This window comes from Alligator mississippiensis, chromosome 7 (genome assembly GCF_030867095.1).
Source record: "Alligator mississippiensis isolate rAllMis1 chromosome 7, rAllMis1, whole genome shotgun sequence".
NCBI classification, from domain to species: domain Eukaryota; kingdom Metazoa; phylum Chordata; order Crocodylia; family Alligatoridae; genus Alligator; species Alligator mississippiensis.
In genome coordinates, this window is record NC_081830.1 from 9,874,724 (window position 1) to 9,894,814 (window position 20,091).

The window sequence follows — 20,091 nt, forward strand, 5'->3', positions numbered from 1 at the left end:
AATAACACAAGGCCCTATTCAGAGGCACTGGGTCAAGAGGCGCAGCGGACAGGTCCCCAGACAGAAGTGCGTGCTAGCTGGGTGGGAAGAGTGCTGGCCTAGAGGCTCAGGATCATGGGTTACAATCCCAGCCTGGCAAGGTAAGGTGGTTTCCTGGACAAGTTCTTTGCTCTTGTGGCCTGCTGCCTCTTTCACTGCTGTGGCCGGAGGCATCGGGTCAAGAGGTGCACCCGACAGGTCCCCAGTAAGGAGAGCGTGCTAGCCTTGTGGGTGAGACACTGGTTTGAGATAAATGTTGCTATATCTTTATGTACATTTACCTCTAGCTCTATATAAGTGGAGCCAGAGATATACAGAGTCAGAGATATATTGAGATAAGGATATATAGACCTAGAGATATATGGAGAAAAGTATATAGAGAGGTAAATGGACCTAGAGATATATGGAGCTAGAGCTATATTGAGATACAGATATATAGAACTAGAGATATAGGGAGATAAATATATAGAAAGCTAGATATAAATGGACATACAGATATATGGACCTAGTTATATAGAGATACTGATTTATAGAGCTAAAGATAAATGGAGATGAAGATATACAGAGATATATGGAGCTACAAATATATTGAGATGAGGATACAAAGAGCTAGAGATATATGGAGATAAAGATGTAAAGAACTAGAGATATATGGAGCTAGAGATAAATGGACATACAAATTAATGGAGCTAGAGATATATAGAGATAGAGATGTATGGAGCTAGAAGTATATTAAGATGTGGATGTAAAGAGCTAGAGATATATAGAGCTAGAGATAAATGGACCTACAGATATGTAGAGCTAGAGATATATGGAGATACAGATATACGGAGCTAGACATATATAGCTCTAGAGCTATTTGGCAATACATATATATTGAGGTAGAGATCTATAGAGCTGGAGATGTATGGAAATCGAGATATATGGAGATTCATATATAAGGAGCTAGACATATATACATCTAGAGGTATAAGGAGAGATATATAGAGAGAGCAAGAGATATATAGAGCTGGAGATATATAGAGCTAGACATGTGGAGCTAGAGATATAAATCTAGAGAATAATGCAGATACATATATATTGAGGTAGAGATAAAAAGAGCTGGAGATAAACGGACATACAGATATATAGAGGTAGAGATATATGGAGCTAGAGAGGTATAGAGCCAGAGATATATGGAACCAGTGATATATAGCACAGGACATATATAGATCTGGAGTTTTATGGAGCCAGAGCTATATGGAGCCAGAGCTATATGGAGCTGGAGCTATATGGAGCAAGAGATATGTGGAGATGGAAATATGTGGAGCTGGAAATATGTGGAGCTGGAGTTATGTAGAGCCAGAGGTATATGGAGCCAGAAATATATGGAACTGGATATATAAAGAGCAAGAGATATATGGAGCCAGAGATATAAAGCACAGGACATATACAGATCTGGAGTTTTATGGAACCAGAGCTATATGGAGCCAGAGATATATGGAACTGGATATAGAGAGAGCCGGAGATATATGGAGCCAGAGATATATGGAGCCAGAGATATATGGAGCCAGAGACATGGCCCGCCCCCAATCTCATTCACCAAAAAGCAGCTGCACCACTTCCAAAAATCCTGCGGCCACTTCTGGAAGCAGTGCAGCCGATTTTGCTCGCGGCCCCGCTCCCCAGCTGGCACTCGCAGGCAGGGCGCTGGTGCTCCTGCCTGCCCCCCTGCCTGCCGGCTAAACAGGGAGCACGGCCTGACAGGGGGTGCACCAGTGCTCTCAGGGGGTGCACTTGCACCCCCATGCACCCCCTACACATCGCCACTGCTCCAAACCGTCATTCCCTCCATCTGTTTTCTGCAATGACGAGAGTGTGAAAAGGGACTGGCTCATTTGGAGCCACAAGGCCACTGGCCTGTTTTGCTTTCCATGCTGTCTCTTCTGAGATCAGGACAAAAAATCAAGCCCTATACCATTCCAGATTCTGCCATGGGGGTATGAATGATACCTGGAGAAAACTGTATGACAAAGTAAAGAGTCACAAAGCCAATTCTGGTCATCTTCAACATTATTTACAGTGGAAAGATCTTGCAAATGCTCTTAGTGGAAAAGGAGCCGTTGCTAATGCTCTTGAAAAGGGTATACAAGCAGAAAGCCCATTTGTTCCCACTTCCCAGGGCAAGAGAAGGAGGAGCCGCATGCAAGAATTCTCGCACATGGTCCCCCAGCTTTGTACACACACACACAGGTCCTTGTAGGGGGCAGCAGTGGGGCACACAACATCACACCTGCCCCAGGCCCCATAAACCCTCTGGGTGGCCCTGCTGTGGAGAGTTGTTGGTTCACAACTGGAAGTATCTTGGGAAGCAGTTAGAGTCAGAACAACCTCCAACAGGTGCTACGTGAAGCTAAGCACTTCAGCCTATGCACTGCAGTTCTTTCCTCATGGATCCACCTGGAATTTGTATGTCATTAAATTGATACCAAAAAAACCCAACATGTTTGGCCGCGGTGTTTGTCCTCTGCTTATGTGTAGACTTTCCAGGTTCCCCTTCAATGCCGTAACATAGATAATTCATTGTTAAACTATCTCTGAAAAACCTGACATTTGGCATCCTGCTATATTATGAATGTATCTGAAGAAACACAGCAAATACGTCTTCCCTGTATGTATTTATTGTTCTCTCAAAATAAGCAGCTTATTAAAGGGTATTCAATCCAGGGAAATAAAATGCCACACTGGGCGTCAGGAAGGGGTTTGACCCCCTGGTCAGATGGGCACAGGCAGGGGTGGGGGCTGGGGGGAGAGGTAGGAGCCCGTGGGGGCTCAGTCTTCTCTCTGCCTGGGTGCTTCTGAGCGCATTTTAACCAGCTCCTCTCTGGCCTTGTCTAGGAGGCTTCAGACAGGGCTTCTTGGTCATGTCTCCAATCCAGCCTCGCTATATGGTCTGTTCCCAATATTGTGCACAGGCCACTGTTTCTGGTGTTGGTGTTGCCAGCTCTTGTGAGGTGCATTGTGGTGCTACCGCACATCTCAGGAGATGATCCATGATTTGCTTCTCCTGACAAACACATTGGTCGGGTGAATAGCGCCTGCATGATTTCATGAGAAAGTTGTATCTTCCAAGACCCACTCTCAATCTGTTCAGGCTCTGCCACATGTGCCATTTGCAGTTGGAGCCAGGTGCTAACTCCTCACTGGGAGTAATTCCTCGCTGGCTCCATTCAACAGCTTTGTGGCCTCCTGGTCCACCAAAGGGCTGAGGCCCTCTGTGCCCAGGGGAGGGTAATGCTGTTGCAGTGACTGTCCCCTCTCACCTGGTCCATCGTAGAGCCTGTCATGAAAGCCTGCATGGCCTGCAGGAGAGCAAGGCAAGTGACCTGGCCGCACCGTAGTGGCGCCATGCAGTTCCTGCCGGCCTCTCTGCTCCCGGGCTGAGGCACTCCTGCTGCCAGTGCCCATCAGAGACACGGGAAAGAAGAGCCATGAGTTCACCTCCAAGTGACCCATAAAGCCCTGCTGTCCGGTCCATGCTTATTTCCAGCCCCCTTTCTCCAAGCCTCACCCATGCAGTGGCTTCTAGTCGTGTAGCCACCTGGAGGGCTTGAAGCCTGGTCTGTGTAGGGCAGCACTGTAGTGTGGGAGCATCCTGGGATGGGAAGAGGCAGATGCTCAGTGCTCAGCTTGTGACAGGACCCAGATTTCAAAGCACCTGGCCCAGTGGAAGCCAAGGTTTTTGGCAACCACTCACACATTAAGCCTTGTACCCTCCGTGAGTGCCACTTTGATCCCCTTCCCCTGCTGGAGCTCCTGCTGTGCTTTCTGCTCCCTGCCCTCAGCTGTCTGCTAAATCTGCTGCTCTGCTATCCTAGGCTGTCAGCCCTGTGCCTCCAAAGCAGGCTTATGCACAGCCAAAGAGGAGGGGCTGTCCCTAGGGGCTGCACCATGCCATCTGAATCTACCTGTGGTGGGCAGCTGTTGGGCAGGGAGAGTTTCACAGCACAGACAAGGCCTTGCTCCACCCTTGCCCCCAGCAGCTCCTAGCTGGTGCTGGTGGCAGCATGAGTAACCTGAGGGATGTGGTTGCTCCTGACCTCCCTGCTGTCCCCAGGGCTCAGGCTCAGTAGGCAGCAGAGGTTTGTGCTCTGCACCCAGTGGCAATGGGTGAGACTAGCTCTTTGGAAGCTTCCTCCAGTATTTCCCAGGGAAGGGGCCAGGCAGCCCTTGGGAACCTGTGGCTGGAGCCATCCAGGTGAAGCCTGAAGGGGAAGGCATGAGCAGCAGGAAGGGACAAGTCCCGAGACAGAGTTATGAGCCAGGTTGGGGCAAGGGCCCCCTGCAAGGCCCAGCTTAGCATGAGGACATGGAGCCCTGGCATTGATGACCCAGCCCAGGGTGCATGATGCATGCACAGGGGAGCACTGGGGTCAATAAACCAGTCCTGGTTTGTTGGGACTGATTCAGGAGTCTTCAGCACAGGGGCTAGAGACACTGCAGCCTGAGCTCCCCATAGCACAGTGCCTGCCCCTAGGGACTCCTTAGAGCTGTTCCTAGCACAGCCTGACTATCACCCCTCCGCCAGCTTTGTGCTAGGTGTCTGTGAACAGCCAGCACTTCCTGAAGTAGAGACTCTACCTCCCCATTGTGAGCATCCACAGTATCTGGCATGGTTCACTGGTGCACGCCAACCTGGTGTGCACCAGGCTGCAGCCCCTTCACTACCTCCTCCAGAACTTCCTGCTGAGATTCTGGCTGCACTTCTCCCCACACCTGTTTATTTATGCACTCTCCATCTGCAGCTCCACCAAGTCCTGGGACCTCCTAGTCAAACTCCTGCCACTAGCCAAGCTAGCCATCTACCTGACCAGGAAGGAGGCTGTGGCTCAGAGGACCACCAAGGACTGGGAGCCACCTTCCTGTCCCTCATCCATTCACAGCTCTAGGCAGTTTCACTTGGCAGTGTCCACTGGCTCCTTGGACTCAGAGGGTCAGGGGACACTGTCTGGTGTGCTCTGCTCAGTGTCCTCCCATGGCGCACTTGTTTTGAACCTTTGACTTCCACTCCCGTTCCTGTTATGTTTTTAGTTACCCCAAGGAATCAGATGCCACTCTCTTGGTAGCCTCTCTTTTTGAGGGAGGCTTATAATTTTTCTTGGTAGGCTTTTGGCCCATGATCCCTTAAATACTTTAGGGGATCATAGGCCAAATGACCACCAAAAAAAAGAATAGCTGCTGTCACATGGTGGCAGAGAACAGATGCCAATATGTAAAGTGAGCTGGGTCTGAGCAGGGTCCGCTGTTCCTCTCCCACTTCCAGTCTCTAGCATTTGGGATCTCAGAAATTCTGCTTTGGATGCTGCATCCCTCACTCCCATGTTCAATAGCTACTGATGCCCCTTTCCTCCAACAATGTGTCCAAGCCCTCGGTGAACCTGGCTGAACTCTCAGCTTCCACCGCATCTGGTGGCACCCTTGGTTGGCCTGCTGAGTGAAAAAGAACTGCCATGTGTCCAATTTTAAATGATGGCCCAGTCATTTCATGTTGTAGCAGGCTTGCCTTTTGGAGCTTGGGTTGAGACACAGGCTTGAAACCTTGCTGTTTTGATTTGTGGTGCTCATCCAGCAATCAAGAAGCAGCAAAAGGAGTTCAAGTCACACCCCTTTCCCCCTTCCCGACCTGATTGAAGACTGCAACACTCAGGTCCGAAGACTACACTCCAGGAGCCCTGGAGTGTATAAAAGGAGCTGCGCGCCCAGCATGAGGAAGCACACCTGGGACAGAGAAGAGAGAAGAGCGGGACTTAGAAGAGCTGAGGAGAGCTGCTCAGCAAGGTGAAGCAGTAGCCCAGAAGTGCCCCTGAAGACTTCCATCAGCAGGGAACAGCAGACAGCTCCAGCAGCTAGGCTCTTGGTGTCCAGCACAGCACGCAGCGTCCATACCCTGGGAGCTGCATGAGGTGGCTCGGGTCTGCAACCTCTGGCGAGTGGCCAGAGACACGGTGTACAGGCTGGTGCATGGAGCAGGACCTTTGGAGCCCATGGGGTGGTTCAGGTCCTCAACCCCCAGGACGATACTGGGAGCTTGGTGCAGGAGGCACTGCACGGCGGTCTGGGAGCGGACCGAGCCTGGTGCTGCGTGAGGCAGCCCAGGCCTCTGGCCCATAGCAAAAAGTTGAGTCCAGGGAGCCAAACAGTGCTCGGGTTACTGAGCCAGCAGACAGGGCCAAGCCAGAGGCCCCAGAAGTCCTGCATAGAGAAGCCCGGTTCCAGGAGACACCAACCCCCCCCGAAGCCCACTGCAGGTGAGAGAGCAGCTTGGTGCAGGGGATGAGGGATGAGGCCTGGGAGCCGTGAGTTGCAGGGAAAAGAGGATTCCCACAGGCAAGGGGGAGTCCCCCTGGTTAGTTAAGGGCTCCTGAAAGTGGAGATCCCACTGGGAGGGCCCCGCTAAAGTTACCAGCTTCCTTGTAGGGCTTGGGAAAAGCCCAAGGGTTCCCCTTGGGATTAAGTTTATCTTTGAGGTTCTTGTGCCATAAGTAGTGTGATGTCATGCCTTATATTTTGTGAACTCTCATGTTTGTAAATGAGTAGATGAGTAGAGTCCTAAGGCTCTGCTGGGACCCCCTGTTGCTATTATTTCACCTGTTGTCTACTTGTATGTATTTGTGGCTCACCCATACTTATCTGTAGTTTATCTGTTGGCTATCTATTTTTATTTTGGGGTTTATCTGTTTCATATCAGATACTGACCTGTGACTTACCTGTATCTGGAGCACTGGTATAATGTTTTATGTCATTTACCCAGAGGGTATTGTTTCTGTTATTTGTTTAGAAATCTTATATATATATACACATATGTTTATATCCATGTTCCTTTTCCTTGTGATGAGTTCATGTAAATAAATTTGTATATAGTTAAGTCCCCTGACTGTCCTGGCCTGGTTTTATAGGGACAGAGGGAAACTGAGTGGTCTGCAGTTCCCCCACAGCACGCCTGCCAGCTAACAATCCCCTTCAGTTGGAGAAGGGGAGTATATACCTGAGTTACCTGGGCTACACTGTGACCCACTCACTCTTGTATGGGAAGAGACAGTTAGTAATAAATTCCTATTGACTTTCTCTTTCTAGGATGCAGCCCATGAGAAGGACAAGGGAGAGGCCAGGAATCCAGGTCTACAAGTGTTCAGCTGTGCACCCAGCTGGGGGGACAGACAGCAGCAAGAGTCGAGGGATGGCCCCAACAAGGAGATGACAGAAAAGGACCCAGGCTCTAAGCCACCTACCTTCAGCCGCAGCTGTGTGCTTTTGCTCTATGGCAGATTGTGAAATGGCCACATGATGGCACCAAAAACCAAAGCAAGCTCTGGGAAGGGCCTGTGCAGGCTGCTTGAGGAGCCAGGCACAGATGTAGGATGACAGCAGATGTCAGATTTTCCCAGTACAAAGCCCTTTATTCTGGGACCCTGCAGAGGAATAAGCCCATTGTCCCATTTTAAAGACCTACAAAAGACATGGGGGACTTTCAATCTTGCTAGGCCATAGTGATGCTAAACTCTAGTTTAGATAAGGCACTGCAGAGGCCTTTGGAAGGAGCAGGCTTCCATGACTGCTGGATGACCTGATAATTTAAGATGTGGTGAGCCAAAGTGCTGATTCTCCCTGAGAACAGGAGCTGAACAAGCTGAGGAATAAAACATTAGAACTCACTGGTAAAGATAGCAAGTGGCCAGCTGGACTTAGCAGGCAGGGAGCTGGAGATGCCCAATCTCAGCAGTGAGTGAGCTGGGGATACCCAAAATCAGCAGGGTGTGAGCTCCAGGTGCCTGAACTCAGTAGGGAAAGAGCTGGAGGCATGTGGACTTGGCAAAGAGATGAGGAAAAATGGGACATCAGGACAGAGGTCAAGATAAGAACTGGCATGGGATGGGGCATCTCAGCTATAAATACAGGGGTTACAACACTCAGCCTTTCGTAGCGACTTAAGGGGTATCAGTGCATGTAATGCATTGCTTATCATTGTCTGGGCAGTGTTAGTGAGCTGGGCTGATGGCTGGACAGCCCTACTAGCTACTGTCATAGGAGACAATCAACCTCTCTGAGCTTTCACCAACACACACAAATTCAAGTCCTTCTTTTTGCAACCCATGCAGCCTGAACCCAAGAGTGACAGCAGGCAGGAGGCTGGCAGGGAACCCTCCCAATCCCATGCACCTCTGAACAATGGCACGTAGGGCAGCATGTACTGAGCAGCCAAGGGAACGTGTTAGGGAGTGGTGCTGGTGTGGGCGTGGATGGGAGAGAAGTCAAGGGGGAAGAGTGAGTGTTCCTTGTCCACGAGGGCTCGGTCCTCGTAGCAGTGGGTGGTGGAGATGTGTGTGGTGCTGGGGGACTGATCCCATGGCCAGTCACTACCCTCTGCATGCCAGAATTGGTCCCTAGGGAGTTGGTACCACCCCACCCAATCCTATGTGCTGGGATCAGGTGCCAAATGCAGCACATAGGGCCTGAGGCTCCTGGGGGTCTGGAGATTTGGCAGCATGATAGGGGTGGCACTGCTCCCCTGTTGCCAAACTTCCAGCCCTGTGGGGAGCCCCGTAGGCTGGATGACACAGCACCTCTGGCTGATATTCTACTCCCCATCCCCAGAACCTGAGACCTGCTGACCAGGCTCTCCATGACCACAGCCACAGCTGCACCCCCAGCAAGTCCCATAGACAAACACATAGCAGAGCCTGGACAGGGCAGCACCCACGACAACACCTCAAAACCACCCCTTCACAACCACCCAGCACCCATGGACCCCATCCCTGTTTCACTTGCTGGGCCTCAGCCCTGACTCATGTGCTATCCCAGCCCACTGGGGTCCCTGACCCAGGCCAGGCTACTCTCACTCAGGTACAGCCCCCTGGGCTCCCTGATCCTTGCAGGGCTCTCTGTGGGATGCCATCAGCCCTGATGGTGGAACCCATGCCACTGCTTCCAAACTGAAATTCACCCCCACTCTGCATCACTGCCCTACCCCAATCCATACTTCCCCCTTAGGCCCTTCGGGTAGCTTGGGTTTCCTGCAGCCCTTCTTCCTGCAGTATGCAGGGCTAGACTGCCACTTTGCCTCTGTCACAGGGCTTATATGTTCCAAAGTACCCTTGCTTCCAGACATGTGGCTTCCCAGCCACACACAGAGGTTTTCCTTTGGCCTAATGGCCCTTCTGCCCTCCTTTTCTGCAGGCTGACCCAGCTGCTTGCAGCCCTTACTCCCTGGCTGCCTGGGCACCTGCCCGTTCGCTGCCTACTGCAATTCACCCAGTTGCAGCAGTCACTCCCAGTACAAGCCCCTGTCCCTGCTGTCTGTGACCTGCTTGATTTGTAGCAGCCGGCATTGCTCAGTGGCCTGCCCCACACATCAAGCTCAGCCAGCTGAACTCTCTCCCTTGCCAGTTATGGAAGGGGATGTTTGTTCATGCCACTCTAGCAGTTGAAGGTGGAGATGACCCTGTGGACAGAGCACTAAGACACAGAAACAGGAAAGCCTTGTAGAAAGGCCTAGGAACAACCTGGCTTGAGGAACAAGTTCAAGATGAAGTTTGTGTTCAGATCTTGAGTTACAGATGAAGCTGGACTCAAGAAGGGAATAGAGTTACCGTCCGCAAGCCAGGTAGGCACTGTGTGGAGCCAGGTGGGGACCCCATGTGTTCACAGTGCAAATGGAGCAGGATTTGGGTCCCAGACAGCAGCAACACAGCAATAGGTTCTGAACACAGGGAGGGTGTGATTGCCTCACACAACTGCGCCTCTGTTTCCCTGATGAGCCAAGAAAGCTTCCCTCTCACAGGACAGAATCCGAGGCCCACTGAAGCTAATGGAAAGGTACCCATTGATGGCTGCAGGCTTTGGGTCAGGGCTGTAATAATGAAGTAAGGGGCCGCAAGGCGCTGGAAGCAGGTTCTTAGCACCTGAGCCAGCACGGAGATTTTTTCACCAAAGAGATAATCTCCACCCTGTGGACATTTCAATTCCCTGTGTCTCCTGGCAGTGGATGGGGTGCTGTGCCGTCATTGCCAGCCTGCCTGCTTCATGGCCACAGATACAAGCCACTGATGACATCTCATGGGAAACAAAAACATCCCATGCTAACACCAGGAAAGCATCTCTTCCTGCAGGCTTCTCACTGCTTACACTTCTACTGAGCAGAACCTGTAGCCTTACTCAGAACATAAATTGTGCCATTTCATATGAACTGGATCTTATTGATTTTGATGTCAATCAACTTCCCCCCTTCAGTGCAGATGTGTAACTACACATTCCCATACCACTTGCTGTGTCAGAAGAAGAGCTCCTGGCAAAATTACTAGGAACCTCCAAGATTGCTGCCTTATGCTAAGTTCTCTGACACTAGATGGCAGTGGCACATTAGTTGCATAGAGGAGTGGGGCTGGCAGCAACCTCCAGAGATGATATCTAGTCCAACACCCTACCTGGGACAGGTTCAGCCCTGTCCAAGCCTTCCTATACAATCCATCATCTAAACTCTGCATAAGACTACAGTCAATCCTGACACAACAACCAAACCTGCCACAGGGAAAGCAGGAGGACCACGGCAGCCAAGGTCCTGCTTCTATAGAAGTTTGTCACTATATGCTCAAGATATCCCCAGCAGAGGCCATGCCCCCAGTACAGAGGTAGGCAAACCCCACCACACACACACCTCTTTACCCCCCAGTCTATGCCAATCTGAGGAGGGGGATTCCTTCCTAACCCCAAATGTGGCATGAATAATTGGCCAAAAATGTATGATACCAGTATGTTCCCAGATATTAAAGCTTCCTGGTAAATTCCTTGGATTTAATGCAATATTATTAGGCATAGGCCCCCTCTATACATTACAGGTATCATGCAATTAGCTGATTAATTGCACAGTTACTTTGAGACCTGTGCAAGGTAGCTATCACATGATAAAAAGCTCCAACTAGCTATAAAGTCAGACCTGGCAAATGTGCACTAACTTTATAGCTGGTTGCTATCAAGCTTTAATTTGCACATGTAGCAGCAGGGTGACGCATAGGGGGTGCATGCAGGTATATGTGCACCCCCTGAGCGAGGTGATGCCCCCTACAAAAAGGTGCCGCCAACACTGTCGGCAGCACCTGCAGGCGGTCACCACTCACCACCCCCTGCCACTGACACCGCCAGCTGTGTCTGCCAGCAGCATCTGCGACTGGTTGCCAACCCTGGACTTCAGGAGGGCGGATTTCAACGAGGTAAGGAGAATAGTCAGGGAGACACTGAGGTCCCCTGAGCGAGGGAGGGCAGGAGGGGTGTCCAGGAAGAGTGGTTGTTCCTTAAGGAGATGATCCTCCAAGCCCAAAGGGAGGTAATCCCAACACGGATCAAAGGGGGCAAGAGGGAGCAAAAGCCCCCATGGCTCACCAAAAGCATCTGGGAACGTCTCGTAGCTAAAAAGGAGGCATACACCCAATGGAAGGGAGGGGCCGTCACCAGGGAGGACTATACCTCGGTTACTCAGGGCTGCAGGGGGGCGGCCAGGAAGGCCAAGGCGGAGATGGAGCTGGGACTAGCTACCCGGATCAAGGACCACAAGAAGTCCTTTTTTAAATACATAGGGGGTAAAAAGAAGGTACCGGGTAATGTGGGGCCTCTGCAGGACACGCTAGGAAATCTGGTCATCACACCAGACAGCAAAGCAAACCTATTTAACAATTTCTTTGCCTCCATTTTTCTGAGCAGGGACCGGGTCACCCCCCACACCGGGACCCCCGTAGGTCCCAAGAGAGGCGTGCCCAGGCCTAGGGTCAGACAGGATCTAGTCAGGGAACTTCTAGAGGGACTGGACATGTATAAATCAGCAGGTCCTGACGATCTCCACCCCAGAGCGCTGAGGGAATTAGCAGAGGTCATTGTGGGACCCCTGGCACGGCTTTACGAGCACTCGTGGTGCTCTGGGGTGGTGCCAGAGGACTGGAAAAGGGCCAGTGTGGTTCCCATTTTCAAAAAAGGGAGGAAGGAGGACCCAGGAAACTATAGGCCAGTCAGTCTTACCTCGATCCTGGGGAAGCTTGTTGAGAGAATTATCCTGGCGCATGTCCACGAGGGGTCAGCAGGGGAGGTTATGCTTAGCGGCAACCAGCATGGGTTCATTAGCGGCAGGTCCTGTCAGACCAACCTGGTGGCCTTATATGACCAGGTCACAAAATCCTTAGATGCAGAGGTAGCAGTGGATGTAGTCTTTCTGGACTTTAGGAAGGCCTTTGACACTGTCTCTCACCCCATTCTCATTAAAAAAACTAGAGGACTGTGGCGTCGACACCTACACAGTCAAACGGGTCGCTAACTGGCTGGAGGGCCGCACCCAGAGCGTGGTGGTGGATGGGTCATTTTTGACCTGGAGGGATGTGGGCAGTGGGGTCCCCCAGGGCTCGGTCCTCGGGCCCGCGCTGTTCAACATCTTCATCAGCAAGTTGGACGAGCGTGTGAAAAGCACCCTGTTCAAATTCACAGATGACACTAAGATGTGGGGGGATGTGGGCATGCTAGAAGGGAGGAATAGGCTGCAATTGGACCTAGACAGGTTACAGGGGTGGGCGGATGAGAACAGGGTGGGTTTCAACACTGACAAGTGCAAGGTGCTGCACCTGGGGAGGAAGAACCAGCAGCAGACCTACAGGCTGGGGAACTCCCTTCGTTCTCATAAAGGGGAGATCATATATTGGATTTGGCCCAAAAGATTTCTTTAGCCATGGTACTACAACACACCAAATTTCTATGTTGGCTGGCTTGGTAGTAATATTTAATGTTTGGAAGCACTGGTCACTTCTTTTGCTGAAGCCATTGCAGAATGGACTCTTACATCTACATTTCTTATTTCCCCAAATAAACATATTTTTCATAGCCTGCCAGTCACCTAAGAGATTAGTTGGCACTAGACTAGGTAGAGCTTGGAACAGAAAATAAATCTGAGCTACAATATTCATTTTGACAGCTGGAATTCTATCTAACAATGACATTTTGTATTTTGCTCAGTTTTCCAAGTCTATTTTGAGCCTTTCAATCAAAGGAATATAATTAAAACTGTACAAGCCCTGCCATTTTTTTTAGCAAGATTCACCCCTAAGTATTTAAATGAAGTAGTTACCCATTTATATTTATAGCTATCTTTACTAGATGATCTCTTGCGGTCCCTTCTAGCCTTACTTCTCTATGAAATCTCTTTCAGTGAGCTAGCTTGTTTTCTAGTGCATGGCAGGTCAGGGGCCACACTGTGAAAAGGGTCTTAAAAGCATAGTGGGGCACTTTTCCAGTGCCCACATCAGACTGGGAAGCTGATGTGGTTGTATTGTTTGCTTATAGGTTATATGCTGAAAAGGTTTCTTTGCATGGGCTTTCTTCTGGCAGGGAAAGGATTAATGGCTGGATTGCCAAGTGCCTCACCCACAGGGCAAGTGAAGCAGCCCGAATAACTTCAGGGTCATCAAAGTAGACCCAACGGACGTGGGGTGGTCAAGGCAGGGTCTATCACCAGTACCATTCAGAGGCATGAGTGGAGGGCAATGCTAGAAATAGATTGAGAGCTTTCAAATCACAGTGAAGGGGGATAGCTGGGGAGACGGATGGGACACAACACACCAAAGGCAGGTGTCATGCGGGTGCTATGGGAGGAGGGGTTTGAGTGCCCTGCGGGTGCCCTGGGGGACTCCCTGGGGACATGTCTACCCAGTGGGGTCTTGGGGCGGACAGGTGCTGAGTGGAGCCAGGCGGCCAGCAGGCTGCCCCATGTGTTCTACGAGCAGTACCTGGGCATTGTGGACAAGGGGCTGTTCACACTGGCACTGTGCCTGGCACCCACGTTTGCTGTCAATTGCCTGCTACTGGGCTTGGAGCTGCACCTGGGCCTGGCCAACCTGGTGGCTGTGCTGTCTGTGCTGGTGGGTACCAGCAGTGCCATGACCCTCTGGGGCATCCCCTAAAATGCCATCGCCCTCATCAACTTCATCACAGTGCGTTACCCCCTGGTCCCCACACTGTGCCCCCTGCACTCCCACCTGCTACTTCCTGCCCTGACACTGTCCCCTGCACCCTTGTGCCCCCTGTCCTGCCCCTTCTGTGCCCCCTGATCCCCAAACCCTTACCCTTGCCCTATGCCCCCTGCACCCCCACACCTACTGCTTCCTGCCCTGGCACTGCCCCCTACCAGCCTGCTGCATCCCCAGCTCGCCCCACCCTACCCTCTCTGCTGGCCCTCATCCTGCCCCCCATGCCCCCTGACCCTCTGGCAAAAATTAAAGTCAGCACCTATGGTGTGAAGTAAAAGGGCAGTGTGGGGGAAGAACAGAGAAAAGAGTGAAAAAAGCAACAACAACAAAATTAAAAGACCGAAAATCTTGCACATGTTTCACTCCATTGGGATTGGGTCAGGGTGGGGTGGGGTTAGCACTTGTACCACAGCAGAGCTGAGACCCAGACAAATAGCTGCAGACCACACCGGACAGAACTGAGAACAAGTGCACTCACTGCACACCGCACTGGGCAGAGCCGAAAACAAGCGAGCTTCCTGCAGTGCACACCGGGCAGGGCTGAGACCCAACTGAGAATGGTTTCCATTCTTTGGCTCAGTCTCTCCAAGGAGGCAGGTAGTTGGATTGTGGTACCAATGAGCCTTGGTAGAGATCCCCCTCAAATCAAAAGACTGCCAATACCAGTGGTGATGGCTCTGAGTGCTCAGGGTTTGCTGGGTCACACCACTCATGGGTGGGAGGGGACTTTGACTTGGTTCCAGCACCACCCCTTGCGCAGTAGAGTTCAGGAGGGCTGAAAGTCTGTGCACCAAGTAAAAGAGTGGGAAGGGCTGGGAACAGTGCATCCTGGGATTCTGGAGGAATTAAAATAGAGTGTTGTATCTCCCCAGAGCACGCCAACAACACCCTGGAATGACCATATCAGTAAGGCTGAAAGAGACCTCAAGATATCTTGTAGGATGAACGATAACCCTCCTCTGAAGTGGCAGAACCGTAAACCGATCACCGGTTATGTAGCATGGGTTAACACCCTTCATGGCTGAATGCTCCAATGTTAAGTGTCTTTATGACAGTTTAAAGGTAACCTGTATCCCTAAAATATCCTCGTTGCAGATTGAAGAGCAGCTAAAAACCAGCAGCACTGGCAAGGGCTGACAAGCAGCACAGGGCATAGCAAAAAGTCAAGCACAAACCTGGTGTCTTCTCCAGAAGGGGGTCACCTGCTTGTCCTTCTGTCTCAATAGGTCAGGGCTGGTTGGGAGGTCGCCACTGAGGGTCACGCTTCACTGCCTATTATCCCTTTCTGGCAGATTTGTGTGATCCCCCAGCATCATCTCGGATGCCCAATCTGGAGGTCTCTGTCCCACGTGGACTCTGTCCCTAATGCATGACAGCTGTCAGTCACAGGGGTCTCTGCCTCCTGGTATGTGCAGTTTCAGGAGTCAGTTTGTGATTTTGATTAATTTAATAATTATATTGTTAAGGGGTACAGGAATAGTCATTTGGGTGGGTGCTCAGTTCCAGGAATCAGTTCCTTGGCTTGATTAGCCTAAAATGGCTTGTAGAGTAGGGTTTTGTGATGCTAAGTTTCTCTGGCTAGGCTATTGTCAATTAACAGCCAGAGGCTCTTGCCTTGTCATTTAATTACCCACTGATCATCATACATACTCACATTCACTCAAGCGACCAGCCCAATATAGCAGGTTTTATCACTTTACAATTACAATTGCAATGCAGTTTACTCCCTGTAAAATGAAGTTACACTCTGGACCATCCAGGGTGTAACTTCATTCTACAGGGACCACATCATTAAGGGTTTAAAAGTATAAAATATAAAATACAAAGTGGCATGGTAAAGATGAGACAGATGAAATATACCAATGCACCATGAGAAATATATAAAAACGCAATGTGAGTACTGAGGATCAAAGGCTACTGAGGACAGTAAGTTAGTTGGGTTAGCACCAGGATATATTTACAGTCTTTGAAGTGGATATTTTAGTTCTTTTGTTTTCTTTCGTGACACTGAGCTTAACTGATATGTAGATATAGTTTCTAGGTTTCTCATATAGAAAGCCATTTCAACTTTCTGGCTTGCTCTGAGACTTGCCACACCCATGCAATGAGTGTGCTAGGTCTCTCCCAATACTCAGAAGGAAAAAGAAATGTACAAAATGGGGGGTGCTGGCAAGAAGGGGCTTCTTGTTACACATGTCCACATTTTCCCCTTGCTACTGAGCAAGGAGGACAACTAAATGAGTTCTGCTCCTATGCACCTGCTCCTCTTTTCCCTGCCTGTGGTCCTTTCTGGGACAGAAGCCGGCCCACCAGTGGGATCACCCCAAGCTTTAGAAGGGCATAGCATTGTCTGGCTATGGTGTCAGACTTGGGGACCTAGCTGCTCATCTCAACCAGCCACACTACAGCTGAATACCCGGGCTGGTCATGGCTAGTCTGAAGCCTCCAGTAAAGCCCAGGCCTCCACCCACTCCCTGTCACCCTATCTTTCTGCTACATGTATCAAGGGGGGGGTTAAGCCTTCCTCAGAGCTGTTGGCTGTAGCCTAGGCTGGGGATGGCAACTGACCTGTGCCAGTGCTCCTGTTAGGACCAAACCCAGAGGATCCTGAGTAGAGGGTCTTCCCTTCTGCTCAGGCTCAGACTGATGCTGCATTTGGGATCAGAAAGGAACTTCTCCCCCTACCCCGTCTCGTCCGACTGGTACCCTACTCTGTAGTGGGAGGCACAGCCTTCCTCTATAGTGGAGGCACAGTCTCTGCCTGGGGTCTCTTACAACAACTTCTTACAGCAGTAAAACGTTGGCCAGTGTGGTTCTCCTGCTTTTCCTGTGACCAGGTTGGGTGTGATGCCTGGTGTTGTGTCAGGCCTGACAGTAGTTTTACTGAGAGGTCAGACAATGGGGTTGTCTGAGCTGGTTTGGACAGGGCTGATACTGCCTCAGGCAGGGGGTTGGACTAGATGTGACCTCCAGAAGTCCCTTCCAGCCCCACTTTTGTATGATTTCTATGCTTCTATGAAACAGGCACCTTGTTTGCATGCACGTGATATGTGAGAAGACAGTATTAATATGCTGCAAGCAGGGACCCATAAGCCAGGCCCTGCTAAGTCAGTCCCTATGGGCGCGCCCTTACCCTGCAGTGAGTGACTGGTTCATAAACGCAGGGATGGGGTGGAGATGGGGAAAGAAAGAGGAGAATCCAAACAGGCCATGGAGTCCTTGGGAGCCAAGACAAGGCAGGAGAAATGTCCCAGGGCCCGTCCCCAGGAAGAGAATCCTGCTGGTGTCTTTTGTGCTTCTGGCTGGAAGCTTGCCTGACTTGCCCTGCCAATAGATACCTAGCCCCGCTGGCAGCAGGGGCACCCAGTTGCGGCTTGGACAGGGTCTTTGGCTTCTCTAGGCTCCTGATTGAACACACCTGGTAGTCCCCCTACTCCCTGGTCCCTAGCAGAAGCCCCTGGCCTGTCAGCCCCAGCCTCAGCCCCTCTGCTGTGTCCTGGAGAAGGTCACAGTGCCACCCGCATAGGGCTATTTCTGTCCTGCAACCCCGTGACTCCATGCTTCTAATTCTGTCCTGGCATCTGGCTGTCACTCAAACAGCAGACACCGCTCTGCTCCCATGCTGCAATTGGTACTTCCCCTGTCCCTCTACCCCACGTCAGCGTGGATTGGCTGGGCAGACAGGTATATAAAAGCTGCCACCAGCCGCCCAGGGGTCCCCCCTCGCAAGGCCTAAAGATGCCAACCCACCGGCTGGTGATTGTGAGGCATGGCGAGAGCACGTGGAACCAGGAGAACCGCTTCTGTGGCTGGTTCGACGCCGACCTGAGTGCCAAGGGGGCCGAGGAGGCGACACGGGGGGCCCAGGCCCTGAAGGAGGCTGGCTATGAGTTTGACATCTGCTTCACCTCGGTTCTCAAGCGAGCCATCCGCACCCTCTGGTTCATCCTGGATGGCATTGACCAGATGTGGCTGCCCGTGGTCAGAACTTGGCGCCTCAATGAGCGCCACTATGGTGGCCTCACTGGCCTCAACAAGGCCGAGACGGCTGCCAAGCATGGCGAGGAGCAGGTCAAGGTATGGCGCCGCTCCTATGACGTGCCCCCACCCCCCATGGATGAGCACCACTCCTTCCACCAGATCATCAGCAAGGTGAGCCAGGTCCCCCCAGTGGTGGCTAGGGGGCAGGGGGTTGATCTCAGTGCCCCATGGGGGATCTCAGGCTGGGTCAGGCAGCTGAGGAAGGTTTTGGTGCTTGAATGGGGTGTCTGCATGTGTCCCCAGGCACGGCGCTATGCAGATCTGAAGCCCGGAGAGCTGCCACTGTGCGAGAGCCTCAAGGACACCATTGCCCGGGCACTGCCCTTCTGGAATGACCACATTGCCCCCCAGATCAAGACCGGCAAGCGGGTCCTCATTGCTGCCCATGGCAACAGCTTGCGTGGCATTGTCAAACATCTAGAAGGTAGGCTGCCGCGGCTCCAGCCCAGCCTGCCTTGGGCCCTGGCATGGGGGATGCAGGCAGCTGGGCCGTGCCCGGGGCTATCACTTACTGGTAACCTTTGCCTGGGCCCTGCGCCAGCACTGTGCCCTCCCCGCTATGGGCTGCACCCTGACCTGTGACCTTTAGCATATCCCCACCAACCAGCACCAGGATCAGCAGCTGCTGGACCCCCTGCAGGGCATCTCTTCTAACCCCCAGGCTGACTGGGAGCAGGCACAAGGTCCCCATGACCCAGTCTGCCCAGTGCTGGGCTCCCACTGCACTGGGAATAGCTGGAGGGGTCCGGCAGGAGTTGGCAGAGCGAAGGCTAGAGGTGCCATGAGGCCAGGGAGGCTGCCACCTGGCACTGAATGAAGAGAGCCCCTGCCCCGCCTCATGCCTCAGTTTCCCTTTCCCTGGGTGGCATAGCCTGCCCTGTGCCTCAGTTTCCCCAGGGTAGGGCTGGGAGCTGGAGCCAGCAGCTCCATGACCCTCACTGAAGGTCATTGCTATTTCCAGGCGGGCTTCACATTTCAAGGCTCAGCGGGAAGGGGCAGGTTTCCCTGCAGAGCCCCCCTGCCCCCACCCCTACCCTAGCCAGCAGCCACACACCCCAACAGGGGATCTGGTTTCCTTTCCCCAGGCCTAAAGGTCACCAGGATTCCAAGGAGGTGGAAAGGGACAGGACCTCTGGGGACCCCCAGGAGCTGCCCCCACAGCTGGCTTCTGCCCCCCCCCCCGGCACACAGATTCTGCCCCCCCCGGCTGGTTCCTGTCCCCACAGTGCCCCCTGTTGGGGGCCTGGGAGCTCCCCCACACCTAGATCCTGCCCCACAGCCCCCAGGGCGCCCAGATTCTGCCCCCACCAGGCAGCTCCTACCCCCAAGGCACCCTCCCTACCACCCCACTCCCCCCAGAGCTGGGGGCCCATCATGCACTCCAGCAGAAGGTGCCTGGCATGTTTCCCACCCCAAGTCCAGACCTCACCCCCAGCCCATGACCCTCTCTGTCCCACAGGCCTATCAGATGCTGCCATCATGGAGCTAAACCTGCCCACAGGCATCCCCATCGTCTATGAGCTGGACGACAACCTCAAGCCCACCAAGCCCATGCAGTTTCTGGGCGATGAAGAAACCGTTCGCAAAGCCATGGAGGCAGTCGCCGCTCAGGGAAAGGTCAAGAAGTGAGGGAGGGGCCATGGAATAAACCCCTGAAACCATCCCCCAGTACCCGAGCCTCTGTCAGCAAGGAGGGATGGTTGGGCATGGCTCGACTGGCAGAGGAAGATGTAACAGTGCCTAGCCCCCCTGCTCCAGTGGGGCTGCCAAGCTGCTGCTGTAGGGGTCTGGGTTGTGGTGACCATCTCCAGGGGTCAGTCCCTCTAGGCAGCAGTTCTGGGGCAAGTTGAGTGCCTCTAAGAGTTGTGTGTGGGGGGGAGGGACTTGCTGAGACAGGCTTGGTGGGAGCAGCTATGGAAAGTTGTTACCCAAGCTCTAGCTGCTCCATGGACCTGCCCCGCACGTGCCACCAGGGCCA

General features: G+C 52.3%; 1 protein-coding gene across 1 annotated transcript; it reads left to right on the forward strand.

Annotated features, from left to right (window-relative positions):
• The first annotated feature begins 17,772 nt into the window (after positions 1-17,772).
• On the forward strand, positions 17,773-19,776 carry LOC102572264 (phosphoglycerate mutase 2). The gene is made up of 3 exons (XM_006269368.4): positions 17,773-18,224; positions 18,357-18,537; positions 19,573-19,776. Exons 1-3 carry the CDS (start codon positions 17,811-17,813, stop codon positions 19,740-19,742), a joined length of 765 nt encoding a protein of 254 aa, XP_006269430.1. The 5' UTR covers positions 17,773-17,810; the 3' UTR covers positions 19,743-19,776.
• Positions 19,777-20,091: the final 315 nt, after the last annotated feature.

Excerpts from the sequence above, each read along its gene's own strand:
- LOC102572264 (XM_006269368.4), top strand. The coding sequence starts at position 17,811 with ATGCCAACCCACCGGCTGGTGATTGTGAGGCATGGCGAGAGCACGTGG. Across the intron at positions 18,225-18,356 it reads TCCACCAGATCATCAGCAAG|GCACGGCGCTATGCAGATCT; the intron begins GTGAGCCAGGTC and ends ATGTGTCCCCAG. Across the intron at positions 18,538-19,572 it reads CATTGTCAAACATCTAGAAG|GCCTATCAGATGCTGCCATC; the intron begins GTAGGCTGCCGC and ends TCTGTCCCACAG.